Here is an 18,251-nt window from a genome sequence, read left to right as displayed (position 1 = left end):
TCATGTAAACATTTTAATGAGCTCACATGTAGCTATGCCAAATTCAAGCTAATCTTATTGGTCACTTATGAAAACAATTTTAGCGTTGTATTTTTGTAACAAAAAGAGCCAATAATGAAAATGTTGAACAGTTTGGATATATATGTGGTTTCAAGTCTTTCTGCATTGATTGTTATCTGATAAGTGTTTAAGACGGTCTCGGATACCTATGTTTTTGGTTGAAGAGAAATTTAGGAGTTGGTTTTATGAATGTTGTTTTAAATGTCATAACATTATTGAGTTTGATTAATGAATTCTTGAATTCACTGTGGTAATTGTTGACCACTATAAAAGGTTTTGTATTTGCTTCTTGGCTTGAATATTTCTGATAGGGGATGGTGGGCTTGTTTGAATTGAAAAACTATCATCAGAGATGTTATTATAAATCAGAGATCATCTGCCTACAAAAGCATTATGACATAAGTACAAATTATCAAGGGGATATATAATTCACCTTATGAGCCAAAGACTGGATCTTTACAGTTCTGACCATTATTGCACAAAAGACGTGGAACATTTGATTTTTCATGTATGATTTTATGTTGTCTTTCACTATTTCCTACAGTCGTGTAGATCCAAAGAGAAAGAAGAGGAGATCTGGTGACCAGGCTGAATATGCATCAAAAAATATTCCCTATGGTCGTGTTGATCCAAAGAGAAAGAAGATGAGATCTAGTGGTGACCAGGCTGAATATGCATCCAAAACTATTCCCTATGGTCGTGTAGTTCTAAAGAGAAAGAAGAGGAGATATAGTGGTGACCAGGCTGAATATGCATCCAAAATAAACCATTTAAATAAACAAGTTATGAGCATGGGACATGTCATATTTAATTAGTGTTACTTTAATTTAGGTCCAGAATAGAAGATAAGTGCCACAGACATTTATTTGTCAATAATGCAGCAAATAAGTCCTGCAAACATTTCTTTCCACTACACAGTTTCAAAACATATATAAATTTGCTTTCCCAAGTTATCCACATGAGCCATGTCTGACCTTCTTGTTACTCTTGTTAGCAGGTTTTGCCTGTCTGGGATGTAGTTATCACTATTTTTTGACCTGTTAGATCATAACTCAAAATTGACTGAAGGTATTTCAACCAAACATGTTATACGTGTTAAGCAAGTGTACAGGTGCCTTAATTAGGATACTTAGAATTTTCTACATTCAATATTTTTCTCTGTTAGCATGGAAACAAACACATTGCATAAAGAAGTATATAAACTGATATCAATACACTAAAGGACACTTGAATAAGTTGTATGAAGACTGAGAGTGGTTTTTTTGCAAAAGTGTACATTTTTCACAGTTTTATAAAATTACTTTAAACAAATGATTCTTCATTTTCATCATTTTGCTAACTGCTCATGGGCAATGTTTTTATGAATTTTAAATATACATATATAATTTTCTTCACTGTAATGTTGCTTTTACTATTGGCTTTTGTGGTGGTTACAAAGTATCAAATTATGAAACATTTATCTCCATCCTGTATCTTCTGGATGTATTTGAGTAAGCAAAACAGATTTTGTTCTTGACCAGATCAATTTAATATGCCATTTGCTTAAATATTTTATTAATTAATGGTGAACACAAAAGTTGCTTATTGTTACAGTGGTTTCATTTCTGCTTGGTTACTAAATTGTATCCTTTAATGCATATTTTAGAAAAACTTAGAAGTACCAACAGCACTAGTATCATGGAGAATATACCGGTAAGTGAACTGTGAAATTTCACTTACAGTTTATTCCAGTAGTTCAAAAGAATTTCCTTTGTTATGGCAAGTGAGCTTCGATCAATCTTTGCAGAATTCAAGCTCATTATCATTCAGTGGAAATTACACATGTAGACCAGTCACAGCGAGTGCTGAATATGAATCATTTGTCAGTATACTTTGTGTTTGTATTCTGGTACTAATCCCTAATTTTGCCCTTTGTAACAAGAATTTTGACTAGCTGCAGAACTTGGTTAATAGCAAAAATAAATTATCTTTTTCATGGATGTTGTAATTCTGAAGTGATATATATATATATATATATATATATATATATATATATATATATATATATATATATATATATATTACACATTTTGTTGTTCCCTACATTGAAAACTCCACACTCACGTGAAATATTTTTGATGTTGTACTCCCTTTCATTGAAAACTCAACACTCTATGATGATTATATTTGGTTGTCTTTGTTTTCTTCCATATTTTGAAAACTCCACACTCTCAGATGTCAAATGTTTTTGTTGTAATTGTTGTATTACCTGCACTGAAAACTCCACACTCTAAGATATGAAACTTTAGTTGTATTTGTTGTATTTCCTACTGTGAAAACTCCACAATTAGTGTAAAAATTTGGCTGTATCCATTGTATTAAGGACATTGAAAACTTCACACTCTCAGATGTGAAAAATTTTATTTGTTGTATTCCCTACATAGGAAACTCCACATCCATGTGAAATTTTGCTTTTTTTTGTTTTGTTTTATTCCTGACATTGAAAACTCCACACTGTGAAACTTTGCTTGTTATGTATTGTATTCTGCCAACTTTATAAAGTTCACACTGTAAGAAGTTAAAATTTGATTGTATTTGTTGTCTTTCATGCATTGAAAATTCCACACTATCTAAAAATGTGGGTGTATTTGTTATATTTCTTACAGTGGAAACTACATAATCGCTGTGAGAAGTTGATTGTAATTGTTGTATTCCCTACATGTCCCTATCATAAAAGCCAGCATGTAAGCAGTTATTGATTTCAAAAGAGTGGTATTTACCTAATGGCATGAAAAGAGTACCACAGGTTATGAGTAATGTGTAATATGTAATGTTGTGACAGCAACATGGCATTATGGATGACATTGATGTTTTCATGGATGGCATTGGCATGACAATGATGGGATTATGGATATGATTGTTGTGACTTTGAAAAGGGTATTGGATGGCATTATTTTGAGTACACTGAACTTGAGCAAAAAACTTTTTAACAAACTATGAAAACAACAAGTCATTATAAACTTGTTTGTTTGGCATTAAGTATTAGGTAATAAATGTAGTTGTAGGCATCTGATAGCAATTATGTGTACCTCATAAATGGCACTTTTGATCTGTTAAAGATGAAACCTCTTCATATGACTTGCCCAAAATTAAAACCATATGAAATATATACAGTACTCAACTGACAAAGAAGAGATACTTCACAGATAGGTAGGACACATCAACAACATCCTCAGTCTGCAGTTGTCTATCACTGAGCAGGCATTTGATGAACTGCTGAAAGCAGAAATCAGCACATCACTTGCTGATCATCCAGAACTGACAAAACTGATAAAGCAATTGACCTGCTGTCAAATGGCAAAGCATGTGGAACAGATGCTATGCCAACAGACGTCTACAAAGCTGGAGCTTGCATAGGGCAAAGAAACTGACTGAACTGTTCTAGTCAGTGTGGACTCAAGAGCTCAGAAGCACAAGGATGCATCATTGTACACTTGTACAAACAGAAAGGCAACATACAATCTTGATAAACCTTTGGGGCAACTCCCAGTTGTTAGTAACCGCAGTGGCCAAGTTCACCTATCTCAACAATACATATGCAGTCCATATTGATGAAATTAATGCCAGAACTGCTAAAGCAAATATGGCCTTTGGCAGACTACATGCAACTATGTGGAAGCACATAGGCATCAGTTTGCAAACAAATCTCAAGTTCTACAAAGCTGTTACGTTACCAACCCTGCTATATGCATGTGAAACCTGGATGGTGTCAGATTCCATGCCAAGAAACTGAACAATTTTCACATGGGCTGCCTGAAGAAACTATTATGGATAAGATGGCAGGACAGTGTCCCAGACACCGAGGTTCTCACATGACCAGTCATTCCAAGCATCCACACTCGGCTGATATAATTGCAAGTGAGATTGGAAGGCCACACTATGTCAGAGTGACTACCAAAGATTTCAGGATGGTCTAAAGAAACACTTCAAACATTCTCTAAAGTCACTGAAACATTTCAACATTGACCCAAAGCCTTTATAAGTCTTGATAAGATCTTGCACAGAATTGCCCACCTGGTGCAGTCTCATACTGTAGCTACAGACTTTGATCATCTCCCAATTTGCCCTGTTATGTATATTTGATTTAATTTTATTGTTTGTTTGTTTTAATGTTTTTGTTTTATTCCATTACATGCTGTTGTAATGTAATATTGTTTATTGGACTTGATTTTTCTAAGAACTACTAAGTTCAGTTCTGTTTGACCTGATTTTGTTAAATATTCATTGGTAAACACCTAATAGTAGAAATACTGTATCTAGTTTCTGACCTTGATTCATAACCAGTGGCAGTTTTAGTAAACAACTTTTAAAAATTTTTTTAAAATTCTTTCTCAAAGTAAGAATTATTAAGTTAAGTCATGGCCATACCTGGATGACGTGATATTTAACGTGTAACAAACTTCCATTTCTAGAAGGTTGACCCTCCATCCGGGGATCTGTTTTGTATCTTATTTGAACATGTTACTAATGTTTTGAGAAAGAATTGTCAGTCATGCCTTAACACTTGAGATCTCAAGTTGTTATGTTGTGTCTAGTCTGGGTTAATTATTTTATTCTCTTCAGATTATTTTGAAATAAGTGATTCTTTTCCATGGAAATACTCGTGCTCTAAATTAATTTTTGGATGAGGACATTTATCAAAATTTAACAAGAGACTGTTGACACTGCAGCACTTCGCAGGTTACAACAGACATCATTGTCTCCCATTTTGGATTTCATCGGGATTCAAAATCAGTTTCATTCAGATAATTTTATTACTATGACTTCTAATTTGTAATTCTTTGACTATATTTGGATTTAATTCAAAATACCTCAAGTTATGTTTCTCAATTTTTTCACTTTTATTCCTGGGAAATAAATTATTTGTTAAATTTAAAAAAAATTCCTGTTACTTTTTGTAGGAGCCTAGACTCATAACAGCCCAAAACATGTATAACATATCTCTTACATGAATTTTTTTTTAAAAAATCTTGGAGTCAGCATTGTGGATAAAACTTAAGAAGTGCAGAAAATATAACCTTTCTCAATACTATTTAGTTCAAAGTATTTATACTTTATTTTTTTTTTACTGAAGTTAACAGTTTCTGATATGTGTGTATTAAATTCTACTTTCAGTCTGAGGCAAAGTGGAAACACAATGAGCTCTGTAATGAACTTCATGGAGCTATTGCACCAGAATCATTTACGAAAGTAAAACGAATGGCACGAGTATATCTTGATAGGAACACTGTGGAACAAGTCAAAAACATGGATGATTTATGGTCTTGTCTTGAAAACTGTGGGGCAATTCGTGTAGGATATTATGACAACTTAATAAAGATGATGAAAGGTGCTCGTGTAGAATGTGTAATTGATGTAATTAAACAGGCTGAGAAAGATATCAAAGCGATCTTGCAAAACCCCATTCCTAATCCAGAACAGAGTGAAATATCCAACCTGGATGATCACACTTCAGACCAAGACAGCATCAGTTCTAGTCCAGGTAATGTATTTTCATCTATGTTGTGCACCAGATTGCATGCTGTTCATCTGCAGCGTCAACTGAGATCTGCTGTCACATATTGTACTGGCAGGTCAAGGTGTATTTCGTTATGGCCACCACAGAAGCCATATTGAAATTCTGAATGCTACTTCACCTGAATGGGAAAACGTATTGACATAGAGTTTTCACCAGAAGACTTCTTATTATGTCTAGCTGGTCATAAATGAAAATGGTTCCAATCTCATATGCACTGTTTTCATCTTGAAGATCTTTTTATTGCTAATCCTCCTGAATGGATGGTCTTATCAAAATGGGGTTTCAGTAAAAGTCTTTTATGATTTATGGTTGGCTAAATGAAAATGGTGTCAATCTGATGTCTAGTATGCAAAAAAGTGTCATGTCATGTTGTTTTTACCAGAATACATTATGCTGGTCCTAAATAAAAATGGTTCAAATTTTCTCATGTCCGATATGGACAGCACAATAACCATCTTGAAATTCTTAACTACTTCTGCTGAATAAATAGTTATATTTACATGGGTATTCACTAAAAGACTTCTGATGATGTCTGCTCGATCTGAAATGAAAATGGTGTTAATATGACAATCAATATGACCATCACAACAGGTAATTTGAAAATCTTGTTATCACAGAAGATATATATATATATATATATATATATATATATATATATATATATATATATATATATATATATATATATATATATATATAATTGAGCATCAGCACTTAATTACATATTTGATACCTAATATTGATAGTTGGTCACCTGAATGCATGTTTGCTAGTACTACACCCTTACAAAAAAACAAGGTCACTTTGACTCAATAGTTTTTGCTTTACTGTGCTAAGTATCTGTGCTTATGACTGCATATATTCTTCTATACTTTTCATGCATCTTAGTCTACTCAAAAGGCCCTTTCTGATACAATTGGATGTTGATATAAATATGCTTTTTAGTTTTAAACTTTCCATATTAATGGTTTTACGTTGAGTTAATTGTGTATTGTACATTCAAATAAGTACAGGTTAATTGTATATTGTACATGCAAATAAATATCGGAATTGCATGATTTTCATATGAGTTAATAAACTATTTCTTTACATAAGAACTATGCCTGTACTGCTGGCTCACACTCCAGAATTACTCATAGCCTGTGACTTCACCCAGTAAAATCTGTCAGCTAGGGATTTTAAAAAAAAAATAAAACACTAAAAATAATTTCTGGTTTTTTATCAACTCACTATAATGCCTATACTTTATCATTGCAAAAAAGCTTTAATTGCAAAAGGAAGTTATTATTTATTGTCAAGATCACTTTAGTGTGGACTTATTTTATGCATAATTCATGTTTACAGTGCCTACTGGAGATATCTTGAAACTTCGTACGGGTGGGATTACTGATTGATTATACTCGGTTATAATTATGCATGGTTCTGTATTGTCATTGTCAAAGATTTACATTCTGAAGATGGTAATTTGCATACACATGTATGCTGCAGGTTCTGATTGACAACAGTTATGAATTTGGAGTGAACTCAGAAATTTTCTTTGGAAAGGCCAAATACACTTCCCATTTTCACTCTCAGAGAAATTGATGCATTGTGTGAAATTACACACAAAGCAGCAGTAAAATATCAGTCTACAGATTTGAGAATGCAGTTGGCAACACACGGTCAAGTCTTGGGCTTCAGCTCAAATAGCCAGGACATCCAGGCAGAATTACTTGGCCATGATAAAAGATTTCACAGAGAATCTTACAGATTGACTGACAAATCACTTGCAAAGGTTATGAAAGTACCTCAAGCCTTTAACACAGGCAAATACAAAAGAAGGGACTTTGATGTGAATGAATCTAATGCATCAGGTGAGGACTTTGGTCTTTAATGATAAATCTAAAATTTGAATTTTGTTTCTTTTTTTTAGCTTACGTGATCTTTAGACAATCATGCATCCATCAGCAAAATGCTATCAATTAACACGCCCTTGTACTAATTTAAACCAAACTTGGCATAGGGCGTTATGGTTGAAGGCCTTGTACATTTACAAATATTTACTTGATGCATGGCAGAACACATAGCCCATAAGAAATTTTCCACATGGATTGGATATGGAATCCATACTTACTTTTACAGAAATATCCACATGGACATTTTTATTCTATAGCTGAAGCACTCTTATGGATTTCAATGTATCCATATGGAAATGTTATGGATTCCTTACATACTCCGTATGGAAAATCTCATGGAATATGCAAATTAGTCCATGAGATATGTAGGTTGTCCAGATGGAATAAAATTAAAATTCCATATGGAATTTGGCAATAGTCCATATGGAATTTGTGAATAGTTCATATGGAATTTGGTAATAGTCCATCCTGTACAAAATTTTCCAGGCGTACTTAAAGCGGATTTCAGATGCGCTTTCTGCCTAAACCATAAAAAATCTGCTTCAGATTTCTGTTAAACTGCCTAATGATTCTTAGACATTATTGGGAATCAATGATAAATATTCATAATAATTTTTAAAATGGATTATTTTGACAGACGTTATCAAATAAGATTTAGGTTTTTCTTGTCCTCATTTTCTTTCTTACATACAAAATGTAATCCATGATGGCATCACTTTAGTCTTTTTCATTTCACTGAAAAGTATGGTGATATATCACAAATATTTTGTCCAAAACATTCAGTGAAATTGTGGTGAGATCTCACTAAAATTTCACTGAAATATTTGTGAGGTTTCACAAGAAAACTTTACTAAAACTTTTTGTGAGATTTCACTAAAATTTTGATCATTATATAATATTTAACTGAAGTTTCAGAAATTTTTCAGGTATTTCAGAAGGTTTCAAATTAATAATGAATATGAATTAAACAGGACTGTATTAACCAAGGTGATGTTAAGTGTGCATGAAAAAAATATATACAGATGTTGTAATTATATGACATCTAAGGCAAGAGATATGGGAGTTAATCATAATAATAATAATAATATTAATAATGACTTTATTTAGAGAAGGTAACTTAATTAGTTACATGTACCTTGAGGCCTTCTATCTGTTATGTACAATATATAAAGTACATACAACATGATGTGAAGAATCTGGCTTGACACTAAATAATTAAGTGATTTTAAAAATCAAAGTATCAAACCTGGAACATATGCACAAGGATCTGTAAACACATAAACATATATAAAATATAAAATATTAATCTGCATTGAAAAATTCAACTGTGAAAATAATGCAAAATTACAGAAAAGCATCCATTGGAGACATTGAATATGAAAAGAAGAAATGCTATGAGCCTGCCTTATGTCACTTGTATTGCAGACTTGATTTTTGATTAATGTACAAACTATGATGCTTTTGTGGTCTCTTGAATTAGTCCTTGTTCCATAAGCAGTCGTGACAAATGTTTATCATGATATAAGTACTCTTATTTTACACTGAATTCCAACACACCTAGAATATTTTGATAATATACACAATAATGCCTCACGATAACGAAAGATGATTCTACGTGTGGGCCAAGAAAATTCCACGAAGATTTGATGATCTTTGATAGACATAGGTATTTCACAACTATTCCCACCAGTGATTTATACGTTGTCCTCCATAAATTCATTCTGGAAGTTAATCAGTTTTGAGTTATATAAATCGACATCATCCTGGTTTAATTCCTTGTCCTATTTAGCACATTAGCCACTACTGTGAAGCTCTTTATGGCACAAAAAGCAAAATGCTAGTCCTAGCATTCAGTTTTCATACAGACTGACCAATTACGTTCCCATCGACTTTGCATTCAAGCTATTCTCATTGCCGCACATTTTTCAAATGGTTATTCAAACTCGCATCCCGCTCAAAAATTTGAATCGCCATGTTTAGCATTCCCATCAGTTTCTTTTATGCAAGATTCATTGGGCATGTACAAAATTTTGACCAATCAGAAAGCTCTTTACAATTATCATCCTTTAAATAATAAATGGAACAAATACTTATTAGAAAGCTTGTTGCAGAATGAGACCGGATAGAGCATTATTTAAAATTGATCAAGTCACTCTATGATTACCGGTAATGTACAATTTTTGGGGGGCCATGTGGGTATGTATAGATATTGTTCAGCATTTGCTTACATGATTTGTCTACAGGCTGTTGTGCTGAAATACTTACAAACAAGAAGGGATTTGTTTGTTTGCCAGCATAGATGCATATTTCTTGCTTTACTCTCTGCGTCAACAGAATGTCACTGAGACTTTGAAAATTGGCTAAAATTCTCAACTGTTTTTGAGACTCCCCTCCCTAGCCTGTCCCCAGGGCATCTGCATGTGAAATTTGGTTTTATTTGCTCAAACCAATTGGAGGGAGGTAGATAAGGATTTAATAAACTGGATATTTTAAACTCTTGGATTGTAAATTGCTTTTGTATCAATGTTTGGATGAGATATATTTGTCAACGTTGCAAAATATGACTTACTGTACCAAACCGATCCTTAATCCTCAAAACCTTAATGATGCCTTTCCGAATGTATCAGATGGCATAGTAGTGATCAAGACAGTTTAAGGTACATTCATTTGTACAGCTTCGTTTGAGTGGTCTCATTTTTTTATCAATGTGTTCTACTATTTCAAAAATGCACAAACATCCAGAATGCATACTGATAACCTAGCTTATATTTATCACACACAGTTTGAAAATAATAATGCAATAAATGCTGAAAACTTTGGACTAGATTCTTAAGTTGTTTTGCTTTGTGTTTTTCATTTGAGCATATTGAAATTTGTCTGAATTAATTTTCAGTGAATTTGCATAAAACATGCAAATTAACTGCTTATCACCTTATTGCATATTCCTTACTTAACACTTATAAAAGAGACTAATCAGTTAGGTTACAAGTTACCAATACTTCATTAGGTCTTTGGATCCCAGATGAAATTATCTAAATTGCTCAGTTTCTCTCCATTCATGATTAGGAACAACGATCACTTACCAGAAATGAAACAAAGAAGGAAGTAGATTGGGACAAATTTCCTGCTAGCATTATTTCATCTATTTCATGTTGCCCCCTCCCTCACTACTTCATTATATATTAAACTACTGCATCCTTTCACTTCATTACTGGTATATGATCATGACTCCTGTGCATGAAAGGAAACAGACTGAGCATTGATAGTTCTCTCTGACAGAGATTGAATTGTCTGTCAGGCAGGTGTTTTTATTGATGCCAAATTGGAAAGACATAGACCTATAAGTATTACCATATTTGCCAACCTATAAGTTGATGCAGAGTATAAGTCGAATCAGCAAATTTGGAAAATCTTCCATACTTTATCCTATATAAGATATAAGTCTATGCTGAGTATAAGATGAGGCCAGATCAACACCTCGGATTGTGTTTTTCATTTCATCCCACACAGCATCGCGAAATTTATCATACTTTAACTCCGTAACTTTTCCAGTCAGGATCATTAAATGTAACTAAAAGTACCTAATTCGTTTTGCAAAAAGTATTTAAAAATATTATGTACTTTTAGCTATATATAATGACGCTGACCTGAAACTTTATTGAGTTCAGATAGGATGAAATGTGCGATGCTGTGTGGAATTAAATTATAATAATTACCAGTCTCATAAATATTAAAAGTATCACTGTATGCTATTTCAGATTACCAGCACTAGGGAAATTGCATCATTAATACTAAAATGCAGTTTCCCGGAGGGGGGGGGGGAGATACAGAGAGAAGAATGGATATGTATTCCATCGCAATTTTCTTTTTGTACCTCATGATCAAAACCTAATATGTTCCGATATATTAGAGAGAAAGGGTTCAGCTGTTCGTGGATTTTTTTGTTCTTCTTTTAACTTATTGCGCCTGTATTGCTGAAGCTTATGTGAAAGAGAGAAAACATTAATAAACGAAACAGTAAATGTAAATACATACCATGCTCCTTGGGGTGTTAAATATTCACAATAGTTATATCAATATAGTCTCCATTAGGTTAAATCCCAAGAATGACCATTTTGCATGCTGTCTAATGTTCTTTGCAAGTATAACAACCTTTCCATTCCCAACAATTAAGATTTTGTTTAAAGTGCATGTACCCTTCCTGTACTTACGGCAATTGTTTTTGATCTTTGCTCATGCTAGATGTACTTTAAATTGCTGTGGGTTCCATTGGCAAGTTACAAAATGTCACTGGCTGGTAAATTTACAATAGTAACCACCTGGCATTTCCTTTATCTGTATGGTACGGTATTCATAATACTCATGGATAGCCGCATTTCCCTATTGGTAGCCTCGCTAATCTGATCTGGTCAGCTGAATCTTGACCTCAAACAGGTGTTATAATGGAATGACTGAATACAGCCGTAGCATATTTAATTAGCATGTAAATACCACTACAAAGCTATGACTCTTTTAATAATGGAAGTGGAAACAAACATTAGAAAGAATCGCTTAACTAGTGGTATTAATTGATAATGGAATATAGTACTGCGCTTGTACACAAGTAAAATCTGTGAACAATACAGATTTCCAATTGTGAAGACATCTCTTTCTCTCTCTCTCTCAATGAGGCATACAGATTATTTTTTTCATTAGGTGCAAGAAGTAAATTGTGATGGAATATGTCTTTGTCATGGTTATTCATCTTCTAGTGTAAATTCTAATGCACATATATGTAATTAAATTTAAACAACGTATATTACACACAACGTACATTACTGGTGCATGCTTCTTTAGTGTAATTGCATCTGATCTGTGGTAATTTTTAATACTGATGATCATGTAATTTTTTAAAATATTCACAGTGGGATCCTATATTTTGTCACACACAATCTCTTCCCCAAAATGAAATAATTTTTGCATATTATTTTTCATACTCTGGAGAATTGTTTTCCATATGAAAACTATGATGAAGCAATTCAGATGACATAATCCATATATGTTGATCTGGAGTATAAGACAAAGCTAAGATTTTCTGGTCAAAAATTATCATCTTATAGGCTGGCAAATATGGTAGATGGAAGAAAGTGCTAATAGTAATTGGATTAATTATTACTAATGGAATATGGTGATACAACTTTTAACGTTATTAACATCAGGAATTATAGTTGGTAATTCCTGTGAATATAAACAGCATAAATCACAAGCTATCAGCTGCTATTGAAACCTCTGCATTTATCCTATAGTCTAGTTAGTCCTAAATAAAAACCAGGGCCTGTCAGACATCTGTAATTAGTACTACAATGGTCACCTTGAAAATCTTGTTATTGTTTCTCTTGATCATTTGGTCATTTCAACCTTGGGTTTTTATGATATCTAGTTGTTCTTAAATAAAAATGGTGCATGTTTGGCACACAGTACCTCTGTGGCAAAGTTGAAAATCTTGATATTGCTACTCCTAATTGGATGGCCATATTAACATGGTGTTGTCACTAAAAGATTTCTTATCATGTCTGGTCAATCAGATGAAAGGCTGGTTCTTTTTGGATTTTTTTTATATAGTGTTTATTGTGTACAAGTTCTGATATATTTTCAGAGACAATTGTACCAGAGACTCAGAATGACATTGACAATGATGCAACAAGATGATTCACTGGATGATTTTCAAGAAGACCTTGGAACAGATGATTCAGCGGATGATTTTCAAGAGGACCAAGATGGTAGTCCTCAAATACCATCTAAAAAAATATAGAATAGGTGCAAGATTGAACCATGTTTAGAATGAACTATAAGGGGATAAACAGGAATTGGAATGAGCATAAGTTCATAAGTACAATTTACAATCAGACCTGTTTTAATGGTCACTTCTTATATTGTAGTGGTCTCATTGGCCATTCTAATTTCCCCCTGACAGATTTCCTGTATATAGATTCCATGTCCATAACAGTCACCTGCCTACTGAGGTCAGCAGCCAGGCTATTCCTTATTACATAATGTTTTCTTGCTGCTTTAAGATGTCACTGGAGTGTATTTCCAGTGACTACTCAGTGTATGTGGCCTAAACTTTTGCTTCATGAGAAATGCTTTGTTTAGATAAAGGTATTGTGAATTAATATGCATACATTTCTTATGTCACTTGTACTCACTATACTCCAGTTGTAGAAGGTGTTGTTATGTCAAGTTTTCAAACAAGTTTTTTATCATTAAGACTGACATTTAATTTTCTGTGTGGATGGGTTTTGCGGATAATGGACTTAAGAAGTTCATTTTTTTTTAAATCAGTGCAAAAATGTTTTTTTAAGTTATTTTAGGTCCAGAATGTTTTCCCCCCAAATGTCCCAGACACTGGCACATGCATAAATTAAATGGTTGCGGGACAAGTAGTCATGTTGTCACAGCAGAAACGGAAGTCACATTTTTTGATATTTATGGTTCATTTTCTTCTACTTGCGGTTATGTATATTTGATTTAATTTTTGTATCTGATTTAATTGTTTGTAAGTTTTAAAATCTGTCTATTTTATTTATTTTATTATATGTCAAAATTTTGTAGTTCTGTTTGTTAGGAACTTATACTTTTTCCAGAAAATAGTTTGACCATGACTGTTCATTTTACTAAACAAATAAGGCTGACCTCATCTCTGACCTTAATTCAAAATTAGTAGCAGCCACGTAAATAAGTTCTATTTTTATTTTAAAATGATTGGTTGTGGTCAAGGTCATGATGGGACTATGTGATTTAAGATGTAAACAATTTTTTTATTTTGTTTATAGGAAGCATATATTTTTGTGCCAAGTGTGTTGTTTATATTGTATGTAAAGGAAGCATACATTTTAGTGTCAAGTGTGTTGTTTGTAGCATATGTAAAGGAAGCATACATTTTAGTGCCAAGTGTGTTGTTTATACCATATGTAAAGAAAGCATACATTTTAGTGCCAAGTGTGTTGTTTATAGCATATGTAAAGGAAGCATACATTTTAGTGTCAAGTGTGTTGTTTATAGCATATGTAAAGGAAGCATACATTTTTAGTGCCAAGTGTGTTGTTTATACCTCATGTAAAGAAAGCATACATTTTAGTGCCAAGTGTGTTGGTTATTGCACATGTAAAGAAAGCATACACTGTTGGTTATAGCATATGTAAAGAAAGCATGCATTTCATTGCCAAGTGTGTTGCTTATAGCACATGTAAAGGAAGCATACATTTTAGTGCCAAGTGTGTTGCTTATAGCACATGTAAAGAAAGCATGCATTTTAATGCCAAGTGTTGTTGGTTATAGCATGACCTTTACATACATTTTAGTGCCAAGTGTGTTGCTTATAGCACATGTAAAGAAAGCATGCATTTTAATGCCAAGTGTTGTTGGTTATAGCATGACCTTTACATAGGAAGCATGCATTTTAGTACTGTTTGTTTATAGCACATGTAAAGGAAGCATACATTTTAGTGCCAAGTGTGTTGTTTATAGCACATGTAAAGAAAGCGTACATTTTAGTGCCAAGTATGTTGTTTATAGCATATGTAAAGTGAGCATACATTTTAGTGCCAAGTGTGTTGCTTATATCACATGTAAAGAAAGCATGCATTTTAATGCCAAGTGTGTTGCTTATAGCATGACCTTTACATAGGAAGTATGTATTTTAGTACTGTGTTGTTTATAGCACATGTAAAGGAAGCATACATTTTAGTGCCAAGTGTGTTGTTTATAGCACATGCAAAGAAAGCATACATTTTAGTGCCAAGTATGTTGTTTATAGCAATGTAAAGGAAGCATATATTTTAGTGCCAAGTATGTTGTTTATAGCAATGTAAAGGAAGCATATAGTTTAGTGCCAAGTATGTTGTTTATATCACATGTAAAGAAACCATACATTTTAGTGCCAAGTATGTTGTTTATAGCAATGTAAAGGAAGCATATATTTTAGTGCCAAGTATGTTGTTTATAGCATATGTAAAGGAAGCATATATCTTAGTGTCAGGTGTTGTATATAGCACATGTAAAGGAAACATACATTTTAGTGCTTAGTGTGTTAGTTACTGTATGTACAGATAATATGCATTTTAATTTACTCATATATGTTGATATGAATGTACCTTTTCTCTGTGCAATATTTTGCAACTGTTCTACTAATGTCTTTGCAACATTGCGATCAGCTCTTATAATATCTGGGTTAGAATCAATCACAAACATGAAAATTTTACATAATATTTATATGATAAAAACACTTCCTATTTTGGTGCTCTTTTGAATAAGCACCTAAGAAAAACACTAGCACTGTCCATTCATCAAAATGTTTTGATTTCATATTAAAAAATGATTATGGTAACATTTTTGTATGTTTCTGATATGTCCTAGCTCAAATATTATAAATAAGGTGGCTGAATTCATATACAAATATATTAAAATAATGTAAAACCTGACCACTCTCTACTGCTAGATTATGATAATTTGCCAGATATTTTCTTTATTTAAATATCTTTTTATCACTATCATGGCCATTCATGTTTAATAGTGTATTTATTTATCTTTTATCACATTGTATATTACTGTTCATGTTTTGCTAATGGAATTGACATTGAACTGAAGTAATAAGTATCTGGTTACATTTTTGCATCAAATATTTGCTCCATGTAGACAATCCAATGTTTTTCTTATGGCTCAGTAATTCTTATGAAAACAATAAAGAGTCAACAATTATGTCTTATTCATGGCACAACAATATATGTACTTTCACAATATATATTTTTGAGGCAAGTTGAGTTATGTACCTATCCCAAGGACACACAACTGTAGCTGATCCCGCCTTATCCAATGTTGGGAAATTACTGTATCAGAAAATCAATCATGCCAAGTTTTCATATTCAACAGCTATATTGGTATCTCATCATTACTGACTGATACTAGTACACAGTGACACCCTACTATATCATTCATTATTTTAACATGAATTTTGTACGTAACACAATCATGCCATGGCTCCCAAACTTTCATAGTAATTTGACAAACATTTTGAAGTAATTAAAAGTTTCAGGATTTATTTTATAATATGCCATGAGTTGTTTTATTCCTGTTGGAAAACTGTTTTAATACTGTACTTTTCGATACATAAATAATGCTGTTCCAAGTTTCTGCATGTGAATGTTCCTTTTGAATTGTGTCAATAGTCAGTTGGTGTACTTTAATATTTATTTTTGAAAGACCGAAGCTCATTAAAAAGCTGATCATTGTTAATCTGATTTTCCTGAACCATCAACAGTAAAGTGATTAAGACTTCTTTTGTCATCAGTGCATCATGTTTATGATTATTATTTAGTCCAGGGCCATCATGTTTGCCCAGTTAACCGGCACACTCAACCAAGCACCAAACAATGTGTTGTCAAAGAAAGAGTACCCCTCCCAAACTCATACATCAGTTAATGTACCTGCTTAATTATGTAGTTGCTAATCAATCACAAACTCAAAGTTTAAGGTTATTGAAATTATCATTCAGTACTCGATAAAAACAAAAACAAAAATGAAACTGCCTGTATGTGCACTTGACATAGTTATGTTCTCAAACAATTTACCAGTTAATCATGTTAGTCAATAGGTATTCATGCAGTAGTCATAAGAAGTACATAAAGTACTCAGATTCATATGGAGTCTAGCAAGAAAGTAATTCATATAAACACTACATAATGAAAGGCCCTGAAGACTCAATCTTCATTTCGTCCTTATTATTTTTAGATTACTTTTTTCAGCTTAATTTAGACACAGCATGATCTGTGCTGTAATTACTAAAACGTGCATATTTTTGATAGAATTATGGATATACTGTTACAGATGCATTAAAATCAGACAGTGCATACACATATTGATACTGTCAACTACAGTATTCGTCCTCTATATGTATGTTCCAATTCAAGGTACTATTTAAAATAAAATATTAAATATACAATCATTGTATGGTCCCTATTTCTCTTTTAATATATATTGATTTAAGATGGCAAATATGGAATTAAGGCACACACTTGGTGCGTGCATTAATACCCCAACCACACCTCTTGGAAGAGTCTCAAGGATATGCATGTGCACCCCGGTCATCATGCTAAAGTGGGGTTTCACTCTATACATACAGATTTACATGACATACATTTGCCTTATTTATCTCTTCACTGCTGGTTCATACAAGTATGCATGACATACACTTGATGTAGTTCATTATTACTGGCTGATTCAAGTATGCATGACAAACACATGATGTATCACTTCATTGCTGGCTGATACAAGTATGCATGACATACAGTTGTATCTCTTCATTACTGGCTGATACAAGTATGCATGACATACACTTGTATCTCTTCATTACTGTCTGATACAAGTATGCATGACATACACTTGTATCTCTTCATTACTGGTTGATACAAGTATGCATGACAAACACATGATGTATCACTTCATTGCTGGCTGATACAAGTATGCATGACATACAGTTGTATCTCTTCATTACTGGCTGATACAAGTATGCATGACATACACTTGTATCTCTTCATTACTGTCTGATACAAGTATGCATGACATACACTTGTATCTCTTCATTACTGGTTGATACAAGTATGCATGACAAACACATGATGTATCACTTCATTGCTGGCTGATACAAGTATGCATGACATACAGTTGTATCTCTTCATTACTGGCTGATACAAGTATGCATGACA

General features: G+C 32.9%; 1 protein-coding gene and 1 long non-coding RNA gene across 2 annotated transcripts; both read left to right on the top strand.

Moving 5' to 3' along the window:
• Window positions 1-1,620: 1,620 nt before the first annotated feature.
• Window positions 1,621-7,381, top strand: LOC149787068 (uncharacterized). The gene is made up of 3 exons (XM_089977599.1): window positions 1,621-1,752; window positions 5,215-5,581; window positions 7,106-7,381. Exons 1-3 carry the CDS (start codon window positions 1,693-1,695, stop codon window positions 7,114-7,116), a joined length of 438 nt encoding a protein of 145 aa, XP_089833725.1. The 5' UTR covers window positions 1,621-1,692; the 3' UTR covers window positions 7,117-7,381.
• Window positions 7,382-17,404, top strand: LOC149787067 (uncharacterized). The gene is made up of 2 exons (XR_016425081.1): window positions 7,382-7,470; window positions 13,148-17,404. It is a non-coding gene; the product is annotated as an uncharacterized LOC149787067 (long non-coding RNA).
• The last annotated feature ends 847 nt before the right edge of the window (window positions 17,405-18,251 follow it).

This window comes from Sinohyriopsis cumingii, chromosome 12 (genome assembly GCF_028554795.1).
Source record: "Sinohyriopsis cumingii isolate HCF-2022 chromosome 12, ASM2855479v2, whole genome shotgun sequence".
In the NCBI taxonomy this organism is placed as follows: domain Eukaryota; kingdom Metazoa; phylum Mollusca; class Bivalvia; order Unionida; family Unionidae; genus Sinohyriopsis; species Sinohyriopsis cumingii.
The sequence above is the reverse complement of the archived record's forward strand: the minus strand, read 5'-3'. Positions and strand labels throughout refer to the sequence as shown.